The 21,663-nt window shown below is 45.6% G+C and overlaps 1 protein-coding gene across 2 annotated transcripts in view; it reads left to right on the top strand.

Moving 5' to 3' along the window:
• The window catches only part of Ak3 (Adenylate kinase 3), a 71,991-nt gene that overhangs the window by 23,326 nt on the left and 27,002 nt on the right, over positions 1 to 21,663 (top strand). The window contains exon 3 of one of the 2 annotated variants that reach the window (XM_045745602.2): positions 17,904 to 18,026. The exons of the other annotated variant lie outside the window; for it this stretch is intronic. Within the exon in view, the coding sequence (XP_045601558.1) occupies positions 17,904 to 18,026 (123 nt within the window). The remainder of the gene's footprint in view (positions 1 to 17,903; positions 18,027 to 21,663) is intronic. 2 annotated transcript variants of the gene reach the window in all.

Here is a 21,663-nt window from a genome sequence, read left to right as displayed (position 1 = left end):
TTATTTAAAACATCGAATATCATATTGAGATTTTTCGGTGGTAGAACAGATTAATTTGATTTCCATTATTTTAAATGGGGAAATTCGTATTGAAAAATGAGTGTTTCACATAACGAGCTTGGTGCCGGAACAAATTAAATTCGTTATTCGAGGTTCCATTGTATTTTCTTGATAAATGCCTGTAATAATCGACATAATGTACAGTGGGCATGATGATACTGCTGACTGAGGCAGATTGAGTCAGCCACAGGACACCCTTGATCATGTAGAAATTTTTGTAGTACTCCACAGTTGCTTGGGCATGCAGAGAAAAGTAGCATTGTGCGTATTACTAGGGGATGACAGATCTTGTTCATAAAACAGATCTTGATGTAAAATCAGGGACCTGGTAGGCTGTTTATAAAATTGTGGGTTCTCAAGTTGGAAGTTCATCCTTCTACCTGCTGTAGAAGAATGTTTTGTATTTTTCTCAGTAAGTCAAGAAATACAAATGAAGCTGATAGGTCAGAATACACATCACATAGAAGAACAATACATGTTGCACTGCAGGGCTACTGACTGAGAAAGCTATGCTTCTTGAAGGGAGTCTCAATGTATTTATAACTGTGAGCATAGCCAGACTCACAACAACTGAATATTTATCCAGACAAATCACAAAAGGGGTTACCAATTCATACAAAATACTGATGCTTGAGTAGGATGCAGTTGACTGTTTGATTAATAAACTACTCTTGTAATGCTTTATATATTTAACTAGTCATGTTTAAAACAGTTTTGTTGATCTACATTATACCTATTTTTGGCAAATGTCTCCCCTTATCATGAAGATGAGAAATTGGTTATGATTTAAAACAATCCTGAAGCCAATTTTTTTTAATGTACATAAATATTTACATAAACGATACTGCTTTTCTCTTTTTGTCAGATACAAACCAATCACATTCTTATATTTTATTGTATTGTGCTTTATAAGTTAGCGCACTTACTGTATATCCTCGTGTAATAGTCAAAGTCAACTCCCTATTTTTGTCCAAAGAACTTAATTTTCCATATACCATATGTAAAAGTCGATTCTAGGAATGCATGTATTAAGAGGTCAACATTTGTGGGTCAAGGTATTACTCTGTACGTAGAAATAATACTGTTACAAAATCGTCATGAATTTAAGTCAAGTACAGTACTATATTATTTCAATTAGTAAAACAGTATTATTTTTAATAGTAAAACAGTAGGTCTGGCCATTTAGATTCAAACATGCACCTACCTATCTTACTATATAGTCTGCTCTATACTTGCGATGCATGGTGCTTAGGGTACAACTCCATATACTAGCAAGCACCACATGTCTGTTAATGGGTGCTAATTCACCAAATTAAAATGAATGCACAAGACATGCTGCAAGCCTACAACCCTTATAATTCCTCATTTCCAAACAAACACATGCCCTGGAGTTTGTCCGTCTTGTATTTAGGGACCAGAAATTGGAGGTGTTGATGAACTCCACAATGGCTCTAGCCCCACCTCATCCTTTCCCTTCTGCTGTGGTTCACCCTGCCTCTGATCTTTTCCTTCCCTGCTACTGGCTTTGAAAAGTTGAAGGGCTTCTGGGTAGTGGCAGGGTTTAGCTCGGGATGTGGCTAGGCCGTTCCCAGGGGCAGCTGCTTCCAATTGAGCCAGACACAATTGAGCCTGCTGGTCCCGCTGAGGTTTTCTTTCCAGCCTACCTCTTCTTCTGAGACCTCTCCCTTAGACTTTTCTATCCTGGGCAGTGGGCAAGGATGCTTGATCTGCCCTGCAGTCTTTGTGGTAGGTTCCTGGGGCATGGGGGGGTGGAGTCAGATAAGGACCCCCTTTGATTCCCTTGGACCCCAAGTGGGCTTTCGTCCCTTTGATTGAGGGCCTTTTGCTTCAAGGGGAGGTGTTTTCATATCCCCTCTCTTTGTAGGATTTTGATTTGACTCATTGAAACCATTCTTCTGAAGATTCCCTCCATCGGTAGCTCATGAGGATCCCTTATAGTACCCCATGCATGACCCAGAATATGCCTCTTTGATGGATCCTTCCATTTTGAGTTTGGGTCTCCCCCCCCCCCCCTTTTACTTGCATTATGAGGTCCCAGAGTCATCCTGGCTGACAGACAATTCTCTGTGGTCTTGGGTCTTGGCTTTGCTTTTCTCATTCCCGCATGCTTGAGTGACATATGGTGGCAACTGTGTTTCAGGTATACCCTTCTTTTGTGCCACTCAGTGACTGCCCGTATGGTCATACTCTTTCCTGGGATGCGGGCTTGATGCCACTCCATGCGGTGCCGCTCCATGCCAGTTGTGCCTCAGCACCATTGAGCACTGAGGTACCAGCACCGGTGACTCAGCACTTGGTTGGGATTTTGTGACCAACACTCACCAGGCTGCTGGTCTCCTTCTTTTTCTCGGGCACACAGTACGATGCAGGAATTTCCACCGATGTGGCATTCCCTGAAGAGGATTCAGAGTTCTCCAAGCTCAGTGCTCTGGCTTCGTTTATACTGTGCCCCAGTGGTTCATTGTCTGAAAGCAGTCTCCGTGGTGTAGTGGTAAGACACTCGCCTGGCGTTCCGCAAGCGCTATGTCATGGGTTCGTATCCTGGCCGGGGAGGATTTACTGGGCGCAAATCCTTAACTGTAGCCTCTGTTTAACGCAACAGTAAAATGTGTACTTGGTTGCAACAACGATTCTTCGCTGCGGGAATCGTATTCCAGGGACCTGCCCGAAATGCTACTCGTACTAGTGGCTGTACAAGAATGTAACAACTCTTGTATATATCTCAAAAAAAAAAAAAAAAAAAAAAAAAAAAAGGGGGCATTTTTCAATCTGTTGCCTTTTGGGGCTGGATGTTATGAGTAGCTTGTCTGCTGGATTCATTGGGTTTGGTTCTTTGTGTGATTCACGAGTGTCCAGTACTGTTGTGGATAGTCTATCCTAGTTCCTTCCTATCTTCATGCAGTAGACCATTGATACCACCTTTCTCTGGCTTTGCTAGGCATTCAAGCATCCCAATGTGGCCCACTTTGTGTTGCCTTGGAATTGGCGCCTTTCCCTCAGTGGCTCTGTTCCCAGATCTTCATTGGATGCTTTTCAGCTGGACTGCTTGCAATGGGGATTTCTGTACCTCTTTCACCTGGCTTATGTGTTACTCGGGATCCTGGCCAAGTTGGAGTCCTATCAGGGAAGGGTGTTCCTTCTGGCTCCTTGTTGCTGTTTTTATCAGTATGTCCTGGGTTGGTATTTGGTTGCAGGAATTGTGGCATTTGAACAGGGAGTGTACTGGCAGTCCAGTTCTTGGTTAATGTTCCCAGGCCTCATTGCCCTTGTCTGCACTGAGCCGTGTGTCTCGGCCTGGTGTTTCACCTTTGTGTAGACTGACTGTGGTTTGTCCTCCTTCCTGGTTAGTCCCTGTGTTTTACTTCTCCATGGATTATTAGCTTCAGGGAGCCACAAGGGGCTCTCCCAGAAAAGTAGCGTTAAATGTAATGAAACACCAATTTTTGGGTGAGCCCCGTTAGCTCCCTGATTCTCGCCTTTCTCCCTCACTTCCAGGCCATCAATTGAAAAAGGATGGGGGGGGGGTCTGCTTGCATGTACTCCAGAACTTAGGGCTTGAGCCAGTGGACAGCTTAAGCGCATGACCCCCTTCCCTTCTCAAACAAGTGGGAGGGTGGAGCGAATGAGCTCACATTTGTTTTTAGATATTTTCAGTAGCTTACATTGCTGGGGGTGTTCATTCAGCAGGTTGAGAGGATTTGGTCTCTATATAAAATAGACCCAGCAGTGGTCTATTTTAGTTTGCAGACTTTCTGGGTGCGTGCTCTCTGCACCTCTGTGAAGGGGGCCAGGTTCTGGCTGTAGTCCCCAGTAAGCTGAACTCATCCCCCACAACTGATGTGATCCAGTAATTAGTTTGGGGCCATCTCAGTGAGACAGCTTCAGGGACCCACTGGGGCTTATCCAGAAATTGGCATTTCATTACATTCAACACTGATTTTCTGTGGAGAGCCCCTTTGGCTCCCTGGAGCTATACCAGGCTGATGTGTATGTATATTAGACTGTGGCAACAGTCAATCGATGGAGTTCTAGCCTACCAGGGACCACGAGCCAGAACCTGGGCCCCTTCAGAGAGGCACGAAGAGCAATGGCCTATAGACACTCGCTTGTAGTTGGAAGCATTCTATGTCTGCCATCAACCAGGTCAGGCACCCAGAAAGGTAGGAATCCCAAAACAAACTACAGCCAGTTAAAAATTGCAAACTGAGAGCCGAATGAGCAAGCAGAACTCCCCAATCAGAAAACAAGCAAACAAACATGACGTCACCACAGCCACCGCGCCACTGCCTGCACAGCTTCCCCCTCTCCCTGGGAGGGGTAAGGGGGGGGGCCCCAGACCTCCCGTGCCAGCTACCCAACCCCAATTCTGAGGCTGTTGTGTTGAGTGGTAGTTGATCGAATCTGGCTCCACCCTTTGAACAGTGCTTTGCCTTACAGTGCTCTTCTGCTGTGGTGGTGGTGTGCGAGCCAGGTGTAATTCAGAAGTACTGGTGTTGCATGTGCCTAGGATTTCCTTCCCTAGATGCCCTGTAAGTGCTGCCCTTGCAGTTTGGGGTTTACCTTCCACAAACTGTTCGTGGACTACCTCTGCAGGGTTCTTTTGCTGCTCAGTGATTGCCTGCCCTTTGGGTCAGCTGGAGTTTTTTCCTACTACTGTTTGGCCTTGGGTAGGAGGTAGTATCATCGCTGGCTGGGGCACAAGGTACTGTGCAGCTGTCTTATAATATGCATAGCAGCCGGTTCTGTTCCTCCTGGAAAGTTATGCTTTTGCGGTGTTTTGTTTTGCCTGGTGGGAGTCTGCTTTAGGTTCCTTGGTTCCCTCTTTCCGGAGGTTATTGGCTTCTGCATAGGTAGGTGTGGGAGGTCATTGTAATTACCTAAGTGTAGCTACAGAATGAGAGCTACGCCCGTGGTGTCCCGTCTTCCCAGCACTCTTTGTATATAACACTTTGAAACTTCTGACGGTCTTGGCCTCCACCACCTTCTCACCTAACTTGTTCCAACCGTCTACCACTCTGTTTGCGAAAGTGAATTTTCTTATATTTCTTCGGCATCTGTGTTTAGCTAGTTTAAATATATGACCTCTTGTTCTTAAAGTTCCATGTCTCGGGAAATTGTCCCTATTGATTTTATCAATTATGTTACTATTTTGTATGTGGTGATCATATCACCTCTTTTTCTTCTGTCTTCTAGTTTTGGCATATTTAATGCCTCTAACCTCTCCTCATAGCTTTTGCCCTTCAGTTCTGGGAGCCACTTAGTAGCATGTCTTTGCACCTTTTCCAGTTTGTTGATGTGCTTCTTAAGATATGGGCACCACACAACAGCTGCATATTCTAGCTTTGGCCTAACAAAAGTCATGAACAATTTCTTTAGTATATCGCCATCCATGTATTTAAATGCAATTCTGAAGTTAGAAAGCATAGCATAGGCTCCTTGCACAATATTCTTTATGTGGTCCTCAGGTGATAGTTTTCTATCTAGAACCACTCCTAGATCTCTTTCTTTATCAGAATTCTTTAAAGATTTCTCACATAATATATAGGTTGTGTGGGGTCTATGTTCTCCTATTCCACATTCCATAACATGACATTTATTAACATTAAATTCCATTTGCCAAGTGGTGCTCCATATACTTATTTTGTCCAGGTCTTCTTGAAGGGCATGACAGTCATCTAAATTTCTTATCCTTCCTATTATCTTAGCATCATCAGCAAACATGTTCATATAATTCTGTATACCAACTGGTAGATCATTTATGTACACAATAAACATCACTGGTGCAAGAACTGAACCCTGTGGTACTCCACTTGTGACATTTCTCCATTCTGATACATTGCCTCTGATTACTGCCCTCATTTTTCTATCAGTCAGAAAATTTTTCATCCATGATAGAAGCTTACCTGTCACCCCTCCAATATTTTCCAGTTTCCAGAACAACCTCTTATGTGGAACTCTGTCGAAAGCCTTTTTTAGGTCCAGATAGATGCAGTCAACCCAACCAACTCTTTCCTGTAATATCTCTGTGGCTCGATCATAGAAACTGAGTAAATTCGATACACAGGATCTTCCAGATCGAAAACCATACTGTCTGTCTGATATTATATCATTTCTCTCTAGGTGTTCTACCCATTTAGTTTTGATTAGTTTTTCCAATACTTTCACTATTACACTTGTCAATGATACAGGTCTATAATTGAGGGGGTCTTCCCTGCTGCCACTTTTGTAGATTGGAACTATGTTAGCCTGTTTCCACCCGTCTGCTACGATTCCTGTACACAGGGATGCCTGAAAGATCAGGTGAAGTGGAATGCTGAGCTCAGATGCACATTCTCTCAGAACCCATGGTGAAACGCCATCTGGGCCAGCTGCTTTGTTCTTACCGAGCTCCTTGAGCATTTTTTCCACTTCGTCTCTAGACACCTCTATGTGTTCTATGTTGTTCTCTGGAATTCTTATTGTATCTGGTTCCCTAAAGATTTCATTTTGTACAAACACACTTTGGAACTTTTCGTTTAGTGTTTCACACATTTCCTTTTCATCTTCCGTGAATCTATTTCCCATTTTCAACCTCTGAATATTATCCTTTACCTGCAATTTGTTGTTTATGAATTTATAGAATAGACCTGGTTCTGTTTTACATTTGTCCGCAATCCCTTTTTCAAAATTTCTTTCTGCCTCTCTCCTCACTGCCGTGTAGTTGTTTCTCGCATCTTTGTATCGCTGGTATGTTTGGGGGTTCGGCCTCTTCCTGTATTGATTCCATTTTTGTGTCTTTCGGTCTCTAGCCCTCTCGCAATTTCTATTGAACCAATCCTGTTTCCTAGTTCTGCATCTCTGTTTTGGTATAAATTTTTTTGTGCCTTTATCATATATTTCACAAAACTTGCCATACATATCATTCACTTCCTTGCCTAGCATCAAGTCTGTCCAATTATACTCACTAAAAAAATTTCTAAGGTCACCATAATGTCCTCTCCTGAAGTCTGGTTTTTCAACTGCTTCAACCTCCTTATTTTCTTCCAGCTTATAACGCATTGCATACTTTATTCCCAAAAAGACATGGTCACTTTTACCCAAGGGAGGAAGGTACTGAATGTCAAATATCTCTTCCTCCTTCCTGGTAAATATCAAATCTAGCATGGAGGGAACGTCCCCTTCCCTCATCCTCGTAGCTTGTTTAACATGTTGATATAAGAATGTTTCCAGGATGAGGTCTACAAATTTACAGGTCCAAAAATCTTCTGTTTTAGCTTCATATGCTTCCCAGTCTATGGATTTCAAGTTGAAGTCACCGACTATCAACAGTCGTGATCTATCGTTATCCGCTCTCGCTATAATCTCTCTCATTATTGTTATAAGACCTTCACGTTTACTATCTAGCTCCTCCTTTGACCATGTGCTGCTTGGCGGTGGACTATATGCATTTATCATCATTAGTTTATCATCCTCATAGCAGATCTCTAGTGCTATTATGTCAACTTCTTTAGTATATGGCCATCCATGTATTTAAAAGCAATTCTGAAGTTAGAAAGCATGGCATAGGCTCCTCGCTCAATATTCTTTATGTGGTCCTCAGGTGATAGTTTTCTATCCAGAACCACCCCTAGATCTCTTTCTTTATCAGAATTCTTTAAAGATTTCTCACATAATATATAGGTTGTGTGGGGTCTATGTTCTCCTATTCCACATTCCATAACATGGCATTTATTAACATTAAATTCCATTTGCCAAGTGGTGCTCCATGTACTTATTTTGTCCAGGTCATCTTGAAGGGCATGACAATCATCTAAGTTTTTTATCCTTCCTATTATCTTAGCATCATCAGCAAACATGTTCATATAATTCTATATACCAACTGGTAGATCATTTATGTAGACAATAAACATCACTGGTGCAAGAACTGAACACTGTGGTACTCCACTTGTGACATTTCTCCAGTCTGATACATTGCCTCTAATCACTGCCCTCATTTTTCTATCAGTCAGAAAATTTTTCATCCATGTTAGAAGCTTTCCTGTCACCCCTCCAATATTTTTCAGTTTCCAGAACAACCTCTTATGTGGAACTCTGTCAAAAGCCTTTTTTAGGTCCAGATAGATGCAGTCAACCCCACCATCTCTTTCTGTAATATCTCTGTTGCTCGATCATAGAAACTGAGTAAATTCGATACACAGGATCTTCCAGATCGAAAACCATACTGTCTGTCTGATATTATATAATTTCTCTCCAGGTGTTCTACCAATTTAGTTTTAATTATTTTTTCCAATATTTTGACTATTACACTTGTCAATGATACAGGTCTATAATTAAGGGGGTCTTCCCTGCTTCCACTTTTGTAGATTGGAACTATGTTAGCCTTTTTCCACACATCAGCTATAACTCCTGTAAACAGGGATGCCTGAAAAATCAGTTGAAGTGGAATGCTGGGCTCAGGTGCACATTCTCTCAGAACCCATGGTGAAACTCCATCTGGACTTACCTCCTGTGAGACCTGTGGCTTACCTCCTGTGAGACCCAGATTATGCCTTGATAATGGATCCTTCTTCTTTTGAGTTTGGCTCTTTTCTTACTGGGTGCATTATGAGGTGCTGGAGTCTTCCTGGCTGGCAGACTGCCCTTTCTTTTCATTGGGGGCGTGGCATGCGTTCTGTCAGACCTGCAAAGCTTGACTGGCGGGAATTGACTATGGTTGTTCAAGCTTACATGGGCGCGAGTTGTAACATCTCAATGCGTGCTTGTTCGCCCCTGTGCTTCCTTGCGATGTTCACCAAACTTCATGTCGAGATTCCCTCCCTTTCAGCGTCCCTGATTGCTGAGGATTTGCACACCCGTGGGCATTTGGCTTCGATCTTGCGCTTCTTTTCCCTGCTGAAGCTGTCTTCGGACTGGCTTGAGGAGGATGTGGAGGAGCTGGGTTCCGGGCCAGTGTCTGGTGCATTTGCCGTGTCGGCTGCCTTGTTGAAGTTGTTTGCGGCGATTCTCAAGGAAGTGGTGTCTCTGTTCTTTGCTTCTCAGTAGTAGTACTGAATCTGGTACTACTGCTTCGTAAGCTTGTAGTGCCAAATTCGGGGCCGGCCCCTTCTGCTGAACCATCGGCGTCTGGTGGGCTCAGCACTCGTTCTGAGCGTTGGTTGGGCTCTCATAACGGTCGTTAGCCCTTTTGTGGTTCGCCCTGTTAACAGGGCGATGGGGGGGAGGCTCACGTTGTTTGCTCCCATCCCTTCCCACAATTCGCAGGCATTTCAGGTTGTTTCGTCCAGCCTGAGGGAAAAAAAAGCACCAGGTTTTTTGATCATTTGGCTCTGTGGGTCGATCTTCATGCTTACATTTTATCTGCAGTCAGCTAATTCTTTTCTGGCAAAGAATGAGTTAGTTGGCTTCAAAAGGGGTCCTTAGGTGTGGGGTTTTTGGCAGGGGTACATCGTTTGCTGTGTCCGGTGGGGGCTCTGTGCCGCTACCTTCTTGCCACCGCTTCTGCTTCAATGGATTCCTTCTGGGTTGATCCAGTTTCCCTAGTCCCTTGTTCCAGGGCTCGTTTTTCTCAGGTTGTTCACAATGTTATTAAGTCTATCCAGCCTGCAGTCTATCCTCGTGCTTATGATATTTGGAAATTTGCCACTCTCTTGACTGTGTTTGCCAATATGTCTTGGTAGATATTTGGGTGCGGGGGTTTTTGCATTCAAACAGGATCCTGGCAACAAGGTATTTTGTCATGGTTCCTCCTCCCTGTTGGCCTTGTGTCGTGTGTCGCGGCCTTTGGTTCCTTATTCGTTGTGATACCTGTTGTGCTTCCTCCTTCCTGGTAAGTCCCCTTATTTTCTTTCCCACTGGGTAGGTAGCTTCAAGAAGCCACAAGGAGCTTCTCCAGAAAACCAATGATGAATGTAAGGAAATGCCAGTCTCTGGGTGAGCCCTGGTGACTCCCTGACATCCTCCCTTCCCCAGGAAATCGGAAGCAGTTATTTCTATAATCACAGAACAGCCAGCTGATCCGGTCTGCCTCTCTCCTCCCCCGAAATGAGGAGGGAGGTGGGGCAAATGAGCTAGTACTAGTTTCATGAATTTTCTATCTTTTCTGTGGGGAGCCCCTATGGCTCCCTGGAGCTTATCAGGCTAATGTACTTTATATTAGACCGGGACATTAGCTATGGAGGGGACCAGTGCCAGAACCAGGGCCCCTTCAGAGAGGTTTCAGGGAGCAATGGTCCTGGAAAACCCCTTTGTGGTTGGGGTTTTCCTTATCTGCCATCGACTGGGGTTAGGCGCCCAGAAAGGTAGGCCTGTAATCTGGCCCCTTAATATAATGAAGCTATGGATAGATGTGGAGGAGCTATGGTAAATGTGTGTGCTCTACAGTATGCTACTGTAGGGTTTTTATAATCATGCCTTTAAACACCATTAGGCCTCCAGTAAATTACAACCTTAATTTATGTGGAGAGTTTTATTTTACATAAAAATCTTCCTTTTGTTTCCTGGGGGAGCCCCTTTGGCTCCCTGGAGCTAACCAGGCTGATGTGAATGTATGAGACCCTGGCATCAGTCAATGTGCATGGAGTTCTAGGCCTACCGGGGACCACGAGCCAGAACCTGGCCCCCTCAGAGAGGCACGAGGAGTAATGGCCAATAGAAACTCCCATGTGGTTGAAAGCATTATGTTTGCAATCAACCAGGTTAGGCACCCAGAAAGGTAAGCGCCCCAAAACAAACCCCCTATTCTGGCAAAGAAATTGCTACTAAAAGCTGAACAACTGGACAGACTTCACCAAATGAAAATGAGCAAACGAGCCTGACGTCACCATGTTACCGCGTGCTGTCTGTGTAGCTTCCCCCTCCCTGGGAGGGGAAAGGGGGTGCCCCAGACCCCAGTTCTGTGGCTGATGTGAGGCTGGCAGGTCGTGTGACTTTGGCTCCAAATTTCCAGTCCTGTGCCTTGTGTGTGGTGCTGTCTTCGGTGGTGTGCGAGTCAGGAGTATATTCGCCAGTACTCGGGCTGCATACACCTAGGGTCACCTTCCCTAGGTGCCCAGTAAGTACTGCTCTTGGGGCTTGGGACCATCTTCCACAAGTCACCTTGGGAGCTACTTCCGTAAGGTCTTTTGTTGCTTGGTGATTGATCGCCCTTGGAGTCGGCTGGGGGTGTTTCTTTCACTCCTGTTTGCCTCTGGGTAGGGGGTAATATTTGTCACTGGTAGGGGCGCGGGGTACTGTGCAGCTATAGTTGTCACCTCTCATAGCGGCTGGCTCTGTTCTGCCTGGGTATGTTGTCCTCTTGCGGGTTTTTTCTTTTGTTTTTATTTTCTTGCCTGGTGGGGGATCTGCCTCTTGGTTTTGGTCTCACCCTCTTGTATTTTGGTGGTCCCCTGCTAGGCCCCTGTGAGTGTACACATCCTGGGGGAGCAGCTTTAGAGGTTTGTTGGTAATATTGGGCGCTGGTTAACAGTACCCTGCCTGGGCTTCCTGAGCGTGAGCTCCATCTCTGGACCCTGGGAAACCCCACGGGGGCGCATGAGGTCCAATGGATGTGACCCCTGGATCCCCCTTCGCCTCGTGTGAGTTTGGGGATTGCTCGGTTCCCTTGTCTCCAGGTGGCCTTCACCTTTTATGCCTCCGTCATGCTGCCTGCTGGGTCGGTGACACCTTTGACCCGGAGTCCTGCGAGTTTTATTGCTTGTTTGTGACTCGGTACACCCAGTCCACTGATGACTATCCAGGGTGCAGGTAGATAAGGGGTTGCATGCTCGTTTTAGGTTGCTAAATCAGAAGCCCCGAGGCTGCTCCATTTTAGTTATAGGAACCCGGACTTGAGGGTGTTAGTCGCTTTGACTTTGGTTCAGTCCACACCCCCCTCGTCCTTCCTCTGCTGTGGTTTGTCCTGCCCCCCCCCCCTGCTTCCAGCTCCGAAACATCGGAGGGTTTCGTTGTCGAGGCAGGGTTTAGTTGGTTTCAAGATTTGAGCGGTCTCGGAGGGAAGGGAACTATCAGGGGAAAGCACCAAGCCATTACGGCTGGCGGGGGGATGCCCCTTCCAGGGTGGTGACGGAGGCATTCGAGCCCGTTCCCCCTGCCAAAGCGTCTGGGGTTTGACCGGTGGGCCCCCTTCCTTCCTGCTCTTACAGCTGCTCCAGCTTCTTCTTTTGAGGCCGGAGCTTTCGGGGATAGCTCGGCATCGGGTCCTGCTGTGGGGGTTCCCAGGGCTGGGGAGGGGGTTGACTTGGGGACAGGCCTTGTGCTTCGTTAGACCCTGCTTGGGGTTTTGTACCTTCTGAGCGGGGCTTGTTGTTTCAGGAAGTGGGGTTTTCCTTTCCCCCCTTCACATTGTGTATGAGTTGGATTTGGTGTCAGCCCCTTCCCGGGTTCAGTTCCGTCAACGACCATCTTCTCTGGAAGATGGTCCCTTTGGGTTCGTTGGTCCCGTTCTTTCAGAGGTTTTCAGTTTCCTGCATCCCGCCTCATGAGGTGCAGGAGGTCATTGCAGCTTACCTCCTGCGCAACCTGGATTACGCGTTTTTAGTGGATCTGTCTTCATTCAGGTTTGGATCTTCGTTTCCTTACTTGGTTCGTTATGAGGTTCCGGAGTCGTCCTGGCTTGCGGACTGCCCTGTTTTTTCGTTGGAGGCTTGGCCTGCGTTCTGTCGTTCCCGCACACTTAAGTTGCGTGAGGCTTTGACGGTGGTCCAGACTTACCTGGGGGGCAAGTTTGAGCACCTCAATACGTGCTTGTTCACACCTGCCCTTCCTCGAGATGTTGGCATCGTGTAGCTTCATGTGCAAGTTCCCACCCTTTCGGCTGCACTGGTTGCTGAGGATTTGCCCGCTTGTGGCCTGTTGGTTTCGGTCTTGTGTTTCTTTTCCCTCCAGGAGCTCTCCTTGAATTGGCTTGAGGAGGATGTGGAGGCTCTTGGAACCATTTCTGGGTTTGGTGCCTTGGTCTTGGCAGCGCGTGCATCGTCTACCATGTTGAAGCTGTTTGCGCCGATCCTGCAGGATGCAGTGTCTCTGTTTTTTTGTTTTTCATCGTGTGTCGGCCCAATTTACTTGGGCCCTGGCTCTTAGGTTTCCGCCGCCTTTTTGTCCCTTACTGTTTGCAGACTCTGTGGTTGGGCAGCATCTGCAGACAGCTTCAGTTGTCGTCCAATGTCAGACTTATTGGTTCTCCAGGGTGCCTGTGGGAGAGGGAGTGTTCCCGGAAGGATCGTGCAAAGACACGGGGTTCCTCCCATTGTGATAGGCTAGTGGTGCCAGTTTTGGGGCCGGCGCAGCCTTTGGAGCCATCTTCCTCTGGCCGACGCAGTGATCATTCTGTGTGCGAAGGTCAGGTTCTCGTAAGGGGTGTCGGCCCTTTCGTGGTTCGTCCCATTGACGGGGCAATGAGGGGGGAGGCTCGCTCCGTTTGCTCATGCCTGGTCCCATGATTTGTGGGCCTTTTGGGTCATTTCCAGCGGCCTGCAGTGGCGTTAGGTGGCCCCTCTTCCTTCGGGAAGTTCAAGGCTGGTGTGGCAGGCCTCTTCTGCACTCTGTGTAGTCATCTCGGAGTGTGTGCGCTTGGGCGTGGTCAAAATGACGATGTTCCTCAGGTGGGCTTCCCATCTGTTTCCAGTCCCATGCGGACCTGAGGTTCATTCTGGACTTGTTCCATCTGAACCCCTGGGTCTATTGCCCTCCTTTCGGATGATTACCCTGTCCAAGGTCCGGCATCTTTTGGAGCCGGGCGCTTGGATGGTGTCCTTGGACCTCCGGAATGCATATTGGCATGTCCTGATTCATCCGGGGTTCAGGGACTGGCTTAGTTTTGTTGTGGGACATTGGGGTTACTGCTTTTGTTACCTTCCTTTCGGCTTGAATCTGGTGCCTAGCATTTTCACATGCCTTACCTGGGTCATGGTGGCTCGTTTGCGTCTTTTAGGCCAGAACCCAAACCCCTATCTCAACGACTGGTGGGTGTGGGCTCCCAGCTAGTCCGCTTGCCTGCTTGCCAGAAATTTGGTTCTTTCCTAGCTCACCGTTTCGGGGTCCTGGTGAACTGGAGGAACCCCCCAAACACACAACAAAACTACGACGTTGCTACAACGTTCGAACAAGTTTTAACACTTCCTAACCAGTTATAACAACCAATATAGCAAGTTGTAACAACGTTCTAATCCGTCATAAACACGTTAAGCCAAGATGTAACAACTTTATTACAAGTAGTAACAAGAAGAAAATAGAGACAGTTACGATTTGTGTTTCCAGATGAGACTTAAGTCTCATCTGGAATTGGAGGAAGTCCCATCAGGTTTGATCTTGGCTGGGTGGGACTCTCAGATTGCTTTCTTGTCTCTCCCTCCGGAGTTGCTGCTTCGGCTGCAGTCCCGCCTTCGCCTGTTTCTGTGGGGCTTCCAGGTCATCCGGTGGTTGCTGGAGGGTTTGTGTGGGAGCCTGAACTTTGCTGTGATGTTCTACCCGCCGGATCGAGTTTCGCTTTGTTGACTGTTATGGTTCCTTCGGGGACATCCTTTCCGCTTCTCTTGCTATTGTCGTTTGGCCTCTGGGGGGCCTTGCATCGGCTGCTGCATCGCCGGCTTCTTCTTAGGGTTTTTTAGGGTTCAGTGCCTTGGTGTCTACCCAAGCCCTTGCTCGATGTGTTCACGGCAGCCCGTCCTCCAAAAATGGGGTGGTAACTGTAAGAAGACAAATAAGTGCAATTATGTACTATTCATAGCAGTTAGGAATTGTACTTATTTTCACTTAGTATTAAATCGTACTGTCAAATATATTGTGAATATTTGAGTTTACCTGAAAAACTAAATAGAAAACCACAACCTCACCTAACCGTCTTAGTTTTTGAAGATAATAATTTTATTGCTTCTTAATTACAATTAGTACTTAACCTATAGCTATATTGATATTACAGTTTTATAAAACTAATAAAACAAAACTAAAATATATCAATAAATTGTAAAGTAACTCAGGATATTTTAAAATTTTGTATTAAATCTATATTGTTTAATAAACCTGAAAAAGAAATTCCTGATACAGTATTTAAAACTTGAGAATAGCAAATAAAGTTGAAATCTACATCCTAAAATTCTGAGTGTCTTAACAGAAAACAAGGAGAATTAATTCGGGAGAGGGAGTTGGGTAAAAAATGTAACGGCCCCATAAGTGCAATTATGCACTGTTTAGGACAGTAAGACAGTGTACTTATTACACTTAGTATTAAATCGTACTGTCAATTCTGAGGATGGGTTGGTTCACGGATGCGTCGTCTCTTGGCTGGGGCTTTGTGACCAGTGCTCACCAGGCCAGCCAGGGGCTGTGGGGGGTCCGATATTCCATCGGGCACACAGCACGGTGCGGGAGTTTGCGGCGGTGTGGATGTCGCTTCGGAGGGTTCGGGTCGCTCGCTGATCAACGATCCAGCTCCATTTGGGCTGCTGCCCGGTGGTTCATTGCCTGATCCAAGGGAAGTCATTCGATGCAGTCTTTGGTTCTTTGGGGCTGGTCACTTCGGGGTGACTCATCTGCTGAGTTCTTGGGGTTTGACTCTCCTGGCCGTTCACGTTCGGGAGGTGTCCAATGTCCTGATGGATGGCCTGTCACGGTTCATTCCCCTGTCCACGTAATTGACGGTCGACACCAACTCATTCAGTTGGCTCTGCTGTACGGACTCCCAAAGGTGTACCTCTTCACGTCGGCATGGTTGAGGAGTCTCCCGTTATATATGGGTGCCCTTCTCGACTGCGAGGCCATTGGGGACGATGCCATGTGACAGGACTGGTTGAGGTGGGGTTACCTGTTCCTCTTTCCTCCGGTTCTGTTGTTGCTCCAGGTCCTGGCTCACTTGGAAACTTACCAGGGGAGAGTAGTTCTGTTGTCCCTTTGGTGGCCAGCCCAGCCTTGGTTTCCGGGGCTGCTTGCTCGGTGTCCGAACCCAAGGGTCTTCCCGCGGCTCCGCCTCTTTCAGCAGATCGGTTCATTCCATTACGTGGCTGGTTCAATCTTCTCGAGTCTTCTCATATGGTCTTTCTGACTCGAGTCCATCAGCAATTATCTGGTGAGCAGGTGGCTTCGTCTCGACGGCAGTAAGAAGTTTCCTGGCAGTCCTTCTGGTATTTCTCGTCCCTTTGTTGGTTTACTTTGGTTTCTGTTCAGGTTGTTTTGCCCTTCCTTTCAAAGTTGTTCCAGGGCCATCATCTTATGCCGAATACTGTTGCCTCGTATCATGTGGTGTTGGCAGAGCCACTACAGCTTGCATTCGGCATTGATGTTACAGTACTTCTGAATCGTTCCCCAAGCTGTCTCGGGCATTGTTTACCTCTGGCCTGCTCATGAGCCGCCTGAGCCATCCTGGTCCTTGGATCGGGTGCTCTCTTTTCTCTCTTCTCCTCTGTTTGTGGTGGCCCCCTTCGGTTCAGGATTGTTTCTCCAAGGATTTTTTCTTGTTGGAATTAGCCTCTGGGGGTCGGGTAGGGGAGCTTCATGTTCTTCTCCGGCACAGGGGTTTCTGCTCTTTCAGTCCTAGTGGCAAGTTTGTTCATTTGCAGCCATCTCCTTCTTTTCTGGCAAAGAATAAGACTGCTGCTTTCCAGAGTGGTCCTTGGGTTGTTGATGCTTGATTGGTTAGGCCGGGGGTGCATCATGTGTTGTGTCCGGATGTGGCTCTCCGCTATTACATATGTGCGACGGCCTCTGTGACCAGGGACGCGCTTTGGGTTGACCCGGTTTCCCTTCTTTCCTGTTCCAGGATTCGGATCTCCCTGTTCGTCTGAAGGGTTATTCCGTCCAGCCAGCCTGCGGTCTATCTCCATGCCCACGACATTCGTAGGTTTGCTGCGCTGGCTGCCGTCTTCGGTAATGTGTCTTGGGCTGACATTTGGGCGCAAGGTTTTTGAAGGTTGAACAGAGTCCTGACCGCTCGCTACCTTGTCAATGTTCCTGGGCCTCATTGGACCTGTCTTGTTTGGTCGGCGGTTGCAGCCAGTTGTCTCGACACCGAGTTAAGGAACAAATGCCGACCACCTCCCGGATAAGTTGCTCTTGTTTTTTGTCTTTGGGTAAGTAACTCTGGGGAAACGAACTCCTCCCCCCCCCCCAGAAAACCAGCATTGAATGTAATGAAACGGCATTTTCTGGGTGGGACCCAGAGACTCCCCAGCAACCCTCCCTCCCTCCCTCCCTCCGGTTTGGCAGTTTTTGACATCCAGCCTCAGAACTGGGCTGTGAATAGGCGGCATGGATGGTTTGGGGTTCCTTCTTCTCCCTCCTGAGGAGGGGGAAGCTGCGCAGACAACGATGCAGTGACATGATGACTTCAGGCTCATTTGCTCATTTTCATTTGGGGAGTTCTGTCCACTAGTTCAGCTTTTAGTAGCAATTTCTTAACTAGAATAGGGGTTTGTTTTGAGGCGCTTACCTTTCTGGTGCCTGACCTGGTCGATGGCAGACATAGAATGCTTCCAACAATAAAGGGATTTCTATAGGCCTAGAACTCCATGCGCATTGACTGATGCCAGGATCTAATACATTCATATCAGCCCGGTTAGCTCCGGGGAACCTCTGGGTCTCACCCAGAAAATAGCGTTTCATTACGTTCAACACTGTTTTTTTTGTCCATTTCTTGACTCATGGCAAGCATGAATTTCATCCCTTTGAAAGCAGCACTTGTGTAATAGTCGATCCGCTAATTTCAGCTTCTTAAGAAAACCGTCTAAAAATTTGACTTTTGCACGAGGATATACTGTAATTTAATTATATCCTTGCCTGTTTGCTTACTATTTACTTTGTTTATTTTTGCATCCTGTTGTTCTGCAATACCTTTGTTGTGATGCTTGTTTCCATAGCTTGACTTGGTACTGAGCCTTGAGGTGCCAGATGAGGTCATAATAGATCGCATCAAAGGCCGCTGGACTCACCTACCATCAGGAAGGATATATCACACAGAATTTAATCCACCCAAGGTTTTGGTAAGTTCTGCACATTGTTTTGGTTAGAATTGATGCACAGTGTAAGCTAAGAAGGGGCGAGGTGTAGATGGGGATGTAATTACATAAGTGTAGTTACACGATGAGATCTGCTCTCGTGGTGTCACCGTCTTCCCAGTACTCTGTCATATAATACTTTGAAACTCCTGACGGTTTTGGACTCCACCATCTTCTCACCTAACCGTCTACCTCTCTGTAAAAGTGAATTTACTTATATATCTTCGGCAGCTTTGCTTAGTTAGTTTAAATCTATGACCTCTTGTTCTTGAAGTTCCAGGTCTCAGGAGTTCTTCCCTATTTATTTTATCGATTCCCGTTACTATTTTGTACGTAGTGGTCACATTGCCTCTTTTTTCCTATCATCTAATTTTGGCATATTTATTCCTCTAACCTCTCTTCATACCTCATGTCTTTCAATTCCAGAAGCCATTTAGTAGCATGTCTGCACTTTTCCCAGTTTGTTGATATGCTGTGTGTCTGTGTGTGTGTGTGTGGGGGGGGAGTTTGGTGTAGAGAGTTTACAGTTTACAATAATTCTTAGTTACAAAGCCATTTTAACTGTATTTGGTAACTTAGATATTTAACTGAAAAATGTTTGCCTATACAAGCCAGGTTGGATTTTATATATACAGGTATATTGTATAGCAGGCATGTCAAACATGTGGCCCTTGCAACCACACCTGCAGCCCGCACAAAGGATACTGTAATTTGGTCATTTAACGGGCAAAATTACAGTTTTTATAATTTAACCACTGAACTGCTCAATGTGCCCGCAGGCGCTCGACAATGGGTGTGCAACGCACCTCCGGGATCTTATAGGTATAGCATATGATTCAAAACTCCCGCGTCTACATGGAGTTCACATCAGCTTCCTCAGGGCTCTTGTAAACAGACGCCATTTTTTTTTAAATTGTGAGCAACATTCCTGGGTGTGAGAGCCTCGGTACTGAGTGAGCAACCAAGGCTGGCGCATGCAACATGAGCTCACAGCACTGCTGTTCAGCTTGTGACCACAGCATCGCCTAATAATGTCAAAATATATATATATATAACTTGTATTATTTAGCCATGATAGTATTACAGAAGAGCCTGAGTGTGATAATGACTGTGTACTATGTTCAGATATCAGTGAATCAATGCTGTTCACGATGTTCACAGAGCTAGCCACAGCACCACAGCATTATTTCGTCCATCTAGGAATCTTCAAACGACTTCTTATGTTCCTTTACGAAATAAACTTGTGGTCACTTATTCATTTACAGGATTTAGTGACCAGGATTGTGATAATAGCAGGATTGTGGTTATAATTAGCGCTGTGCGTAGTATTGTGGAAGGAGGAATTTTGGCGAGGGAGGGAGGGAATCGAGGTAGCGTCACTGTGTGTGGTAGCCTCTCTTGTTTTGCTCACCATACTAGCTTAGTGGTTCGCTATGGTGAACATATGTACATGGGTATGTACAATGTGTGTAAATAGTGTAATAACAGCAACAGGAGTGTATTGGGAGGAACCATTTTGGTGAGGGAGATGGCATCATACTCATAGCATCGTTATCTGCTGTGTGATTTCTCATGAAGTGTATGATGGCTACTGTGCTGTTTGGACACAATATGAGCTTAGTTGCACAGTTATGGTGAATAAAACATATAGATACTTATACATAACATGTGTAAATATTGTAATAAAAACAATAACAGTATGGTGGGAGGAGGAATGCTGGCGAGTTCAATGCTGTTCAAGATGTTCACAGTGTTCACAGCATACTACCAATGTTTGGTCCATCTAAGAATCTTGAAATGACTTACCATGTTCCTTTACAAAATAAACTTGTGGAAAATCATTTATTTACGGGACTTAGTGACCAGGATTCTGATAATAGCAGCAGTATGGTGAGAATTAGCGATGTGCATAGTATGGTGGGAGGAATAATCTTGGTGAGGGAGGGAGGGAGGGAGGTGGCATTATCAGCTGACTCTGTGTGGCGGCAACTGTTATTGTTTGGACTCTACATACCTACTTAGTGGTTCGTTATGGTGAACAAAAATGTAGATACTTATATATAATGTGTGCATATAATGCATGTATATAGCATATAACAGCACAAACGGTATGCTGGGAGGAGCCATTTTGGTGAGTGAGGTGCTGTCGTCTGCTGGATAATGTGTGACTTGTCATGCAGTGTATGGTGGCCACTATGTTGTTTGGACACCATACCAGCTTAGTTGTTCAGTTATGGTGAACAAAACATGTATCTACTTATATATATATAACATGTGTATATAGTGTATCTATACATACAGCACAAACAGTACGATGGTAGGAGGAATGCTGGCAAGTGAGGTAGAATCGTCTGCTGACTGGTGTGTTGGTGGCCCTGATGCTGTTTCAGTGCACCATACCAGCTCAGTGATTTGTTATGGTGAACAAAACATGCAGATACTTATATATAATTTGTGTACAGTACAACCTCAATTCAACGTACTATATGGGACCAACCCCAGTGCATTGGAGCGTTGGTTTCGTTGCAAGAGGTGACCTTCAGGAGGCGTTTGCATCAGTATCTTTTTTTTTCTTGTACACAATAAAAATGCATTATCATATTATATACTGTACCTATATATTATTACCCTACTAAAAAATACTGTGTTACATTTTATTTACCTTATTGTTGGAGTTTTGTCCATCTTGAAATCTCATGGAGTTGCGAATGCAGTACAGTAAATATGTACTGTAGTGTATTATGCCGTTAACACTGTGTTGATTAAGTAGTTCTGTATGTTGAGTACTACAATACAGTTTATGAAAACTATTGTACACTAAAATTACTGCAACTTTAATTTTAACACTATGTACACACTTAAATTTAACACTTGTTCTATCTGTTCACGCCACACACGATGTTTCTAGATGTTTGCATCAGCTTTGCTGGTGCTTGCTGCTGCTGTGTTGGCTTCAGCTGCTGCTGAGCTGGTGCTGGCTGCTGTTGTACTAGTGCTGGGTACAACTGTGCTCGTGCTGGGTACGGCTGTTGTACCAGTGCTGGATACAGCTGTGCTCGTGCTGGGTACGGCTGTTCTCGTGCTGGGTACGGCTGTTCTCGTGCTGGGTACGGCTGTTCTCGTGCTGGGTACGGCTGTTCTCGTGCTGGGTACGGCTGTTCTCGTGCTGGTTGATTTTCTGCTACAAGTTCTTGCAAAATATTGCTTCATTTTTGGCATTAATAAGGCACTATTAATAAGCCCCTGAGACATTTTGTTCTATAACAATACAGCTGTAGTCGAAAAATGGTAAATTCCACAATTATTCTTCCACCGGCGGTTAAATACTGTACGTTAATCACAGACAAAACTAAGGGCACTGGGTGCATACTGTACGAACGCAGACTAGGTCTATATGTACACCCTACAGTAGGCTAGTGTTTAAGCTAGATCCAGTAACATAAATTTCTCTCAAATATTGGATTTACATCAAATTATATAATTTTGGGTTATATATTTAGTTTAGCAACATTATTACGATAATAAGAGCTATAAAAATACTTATTTTAGAACTGATTTATTAATTTTATTATTTCGAAGCCGTAGGTCACATCTATAGCAATGAAATCGAACAAAACAAGCA

The sequence above is a fragment of the Procambarus clarkii genome, chromosome 16 (genome assembly GCF_040958095.1).
Source record: "Procambarus clarkii isolate CNS0578487 chromosome 16, FALCON_Pclarkii_2.0, whole genome shotgun sequence".
In the NCBI taxonomy this organism is placed as follows: Eukaryota; Metazoa; Arthropoda; class Malacostraca; order Decapoda; family Cambaridae; genus Procambarus; species Procambarus clarkii.
This window is presented reverse-complemented; position numbering and strand designations above follow the sequence as displayed.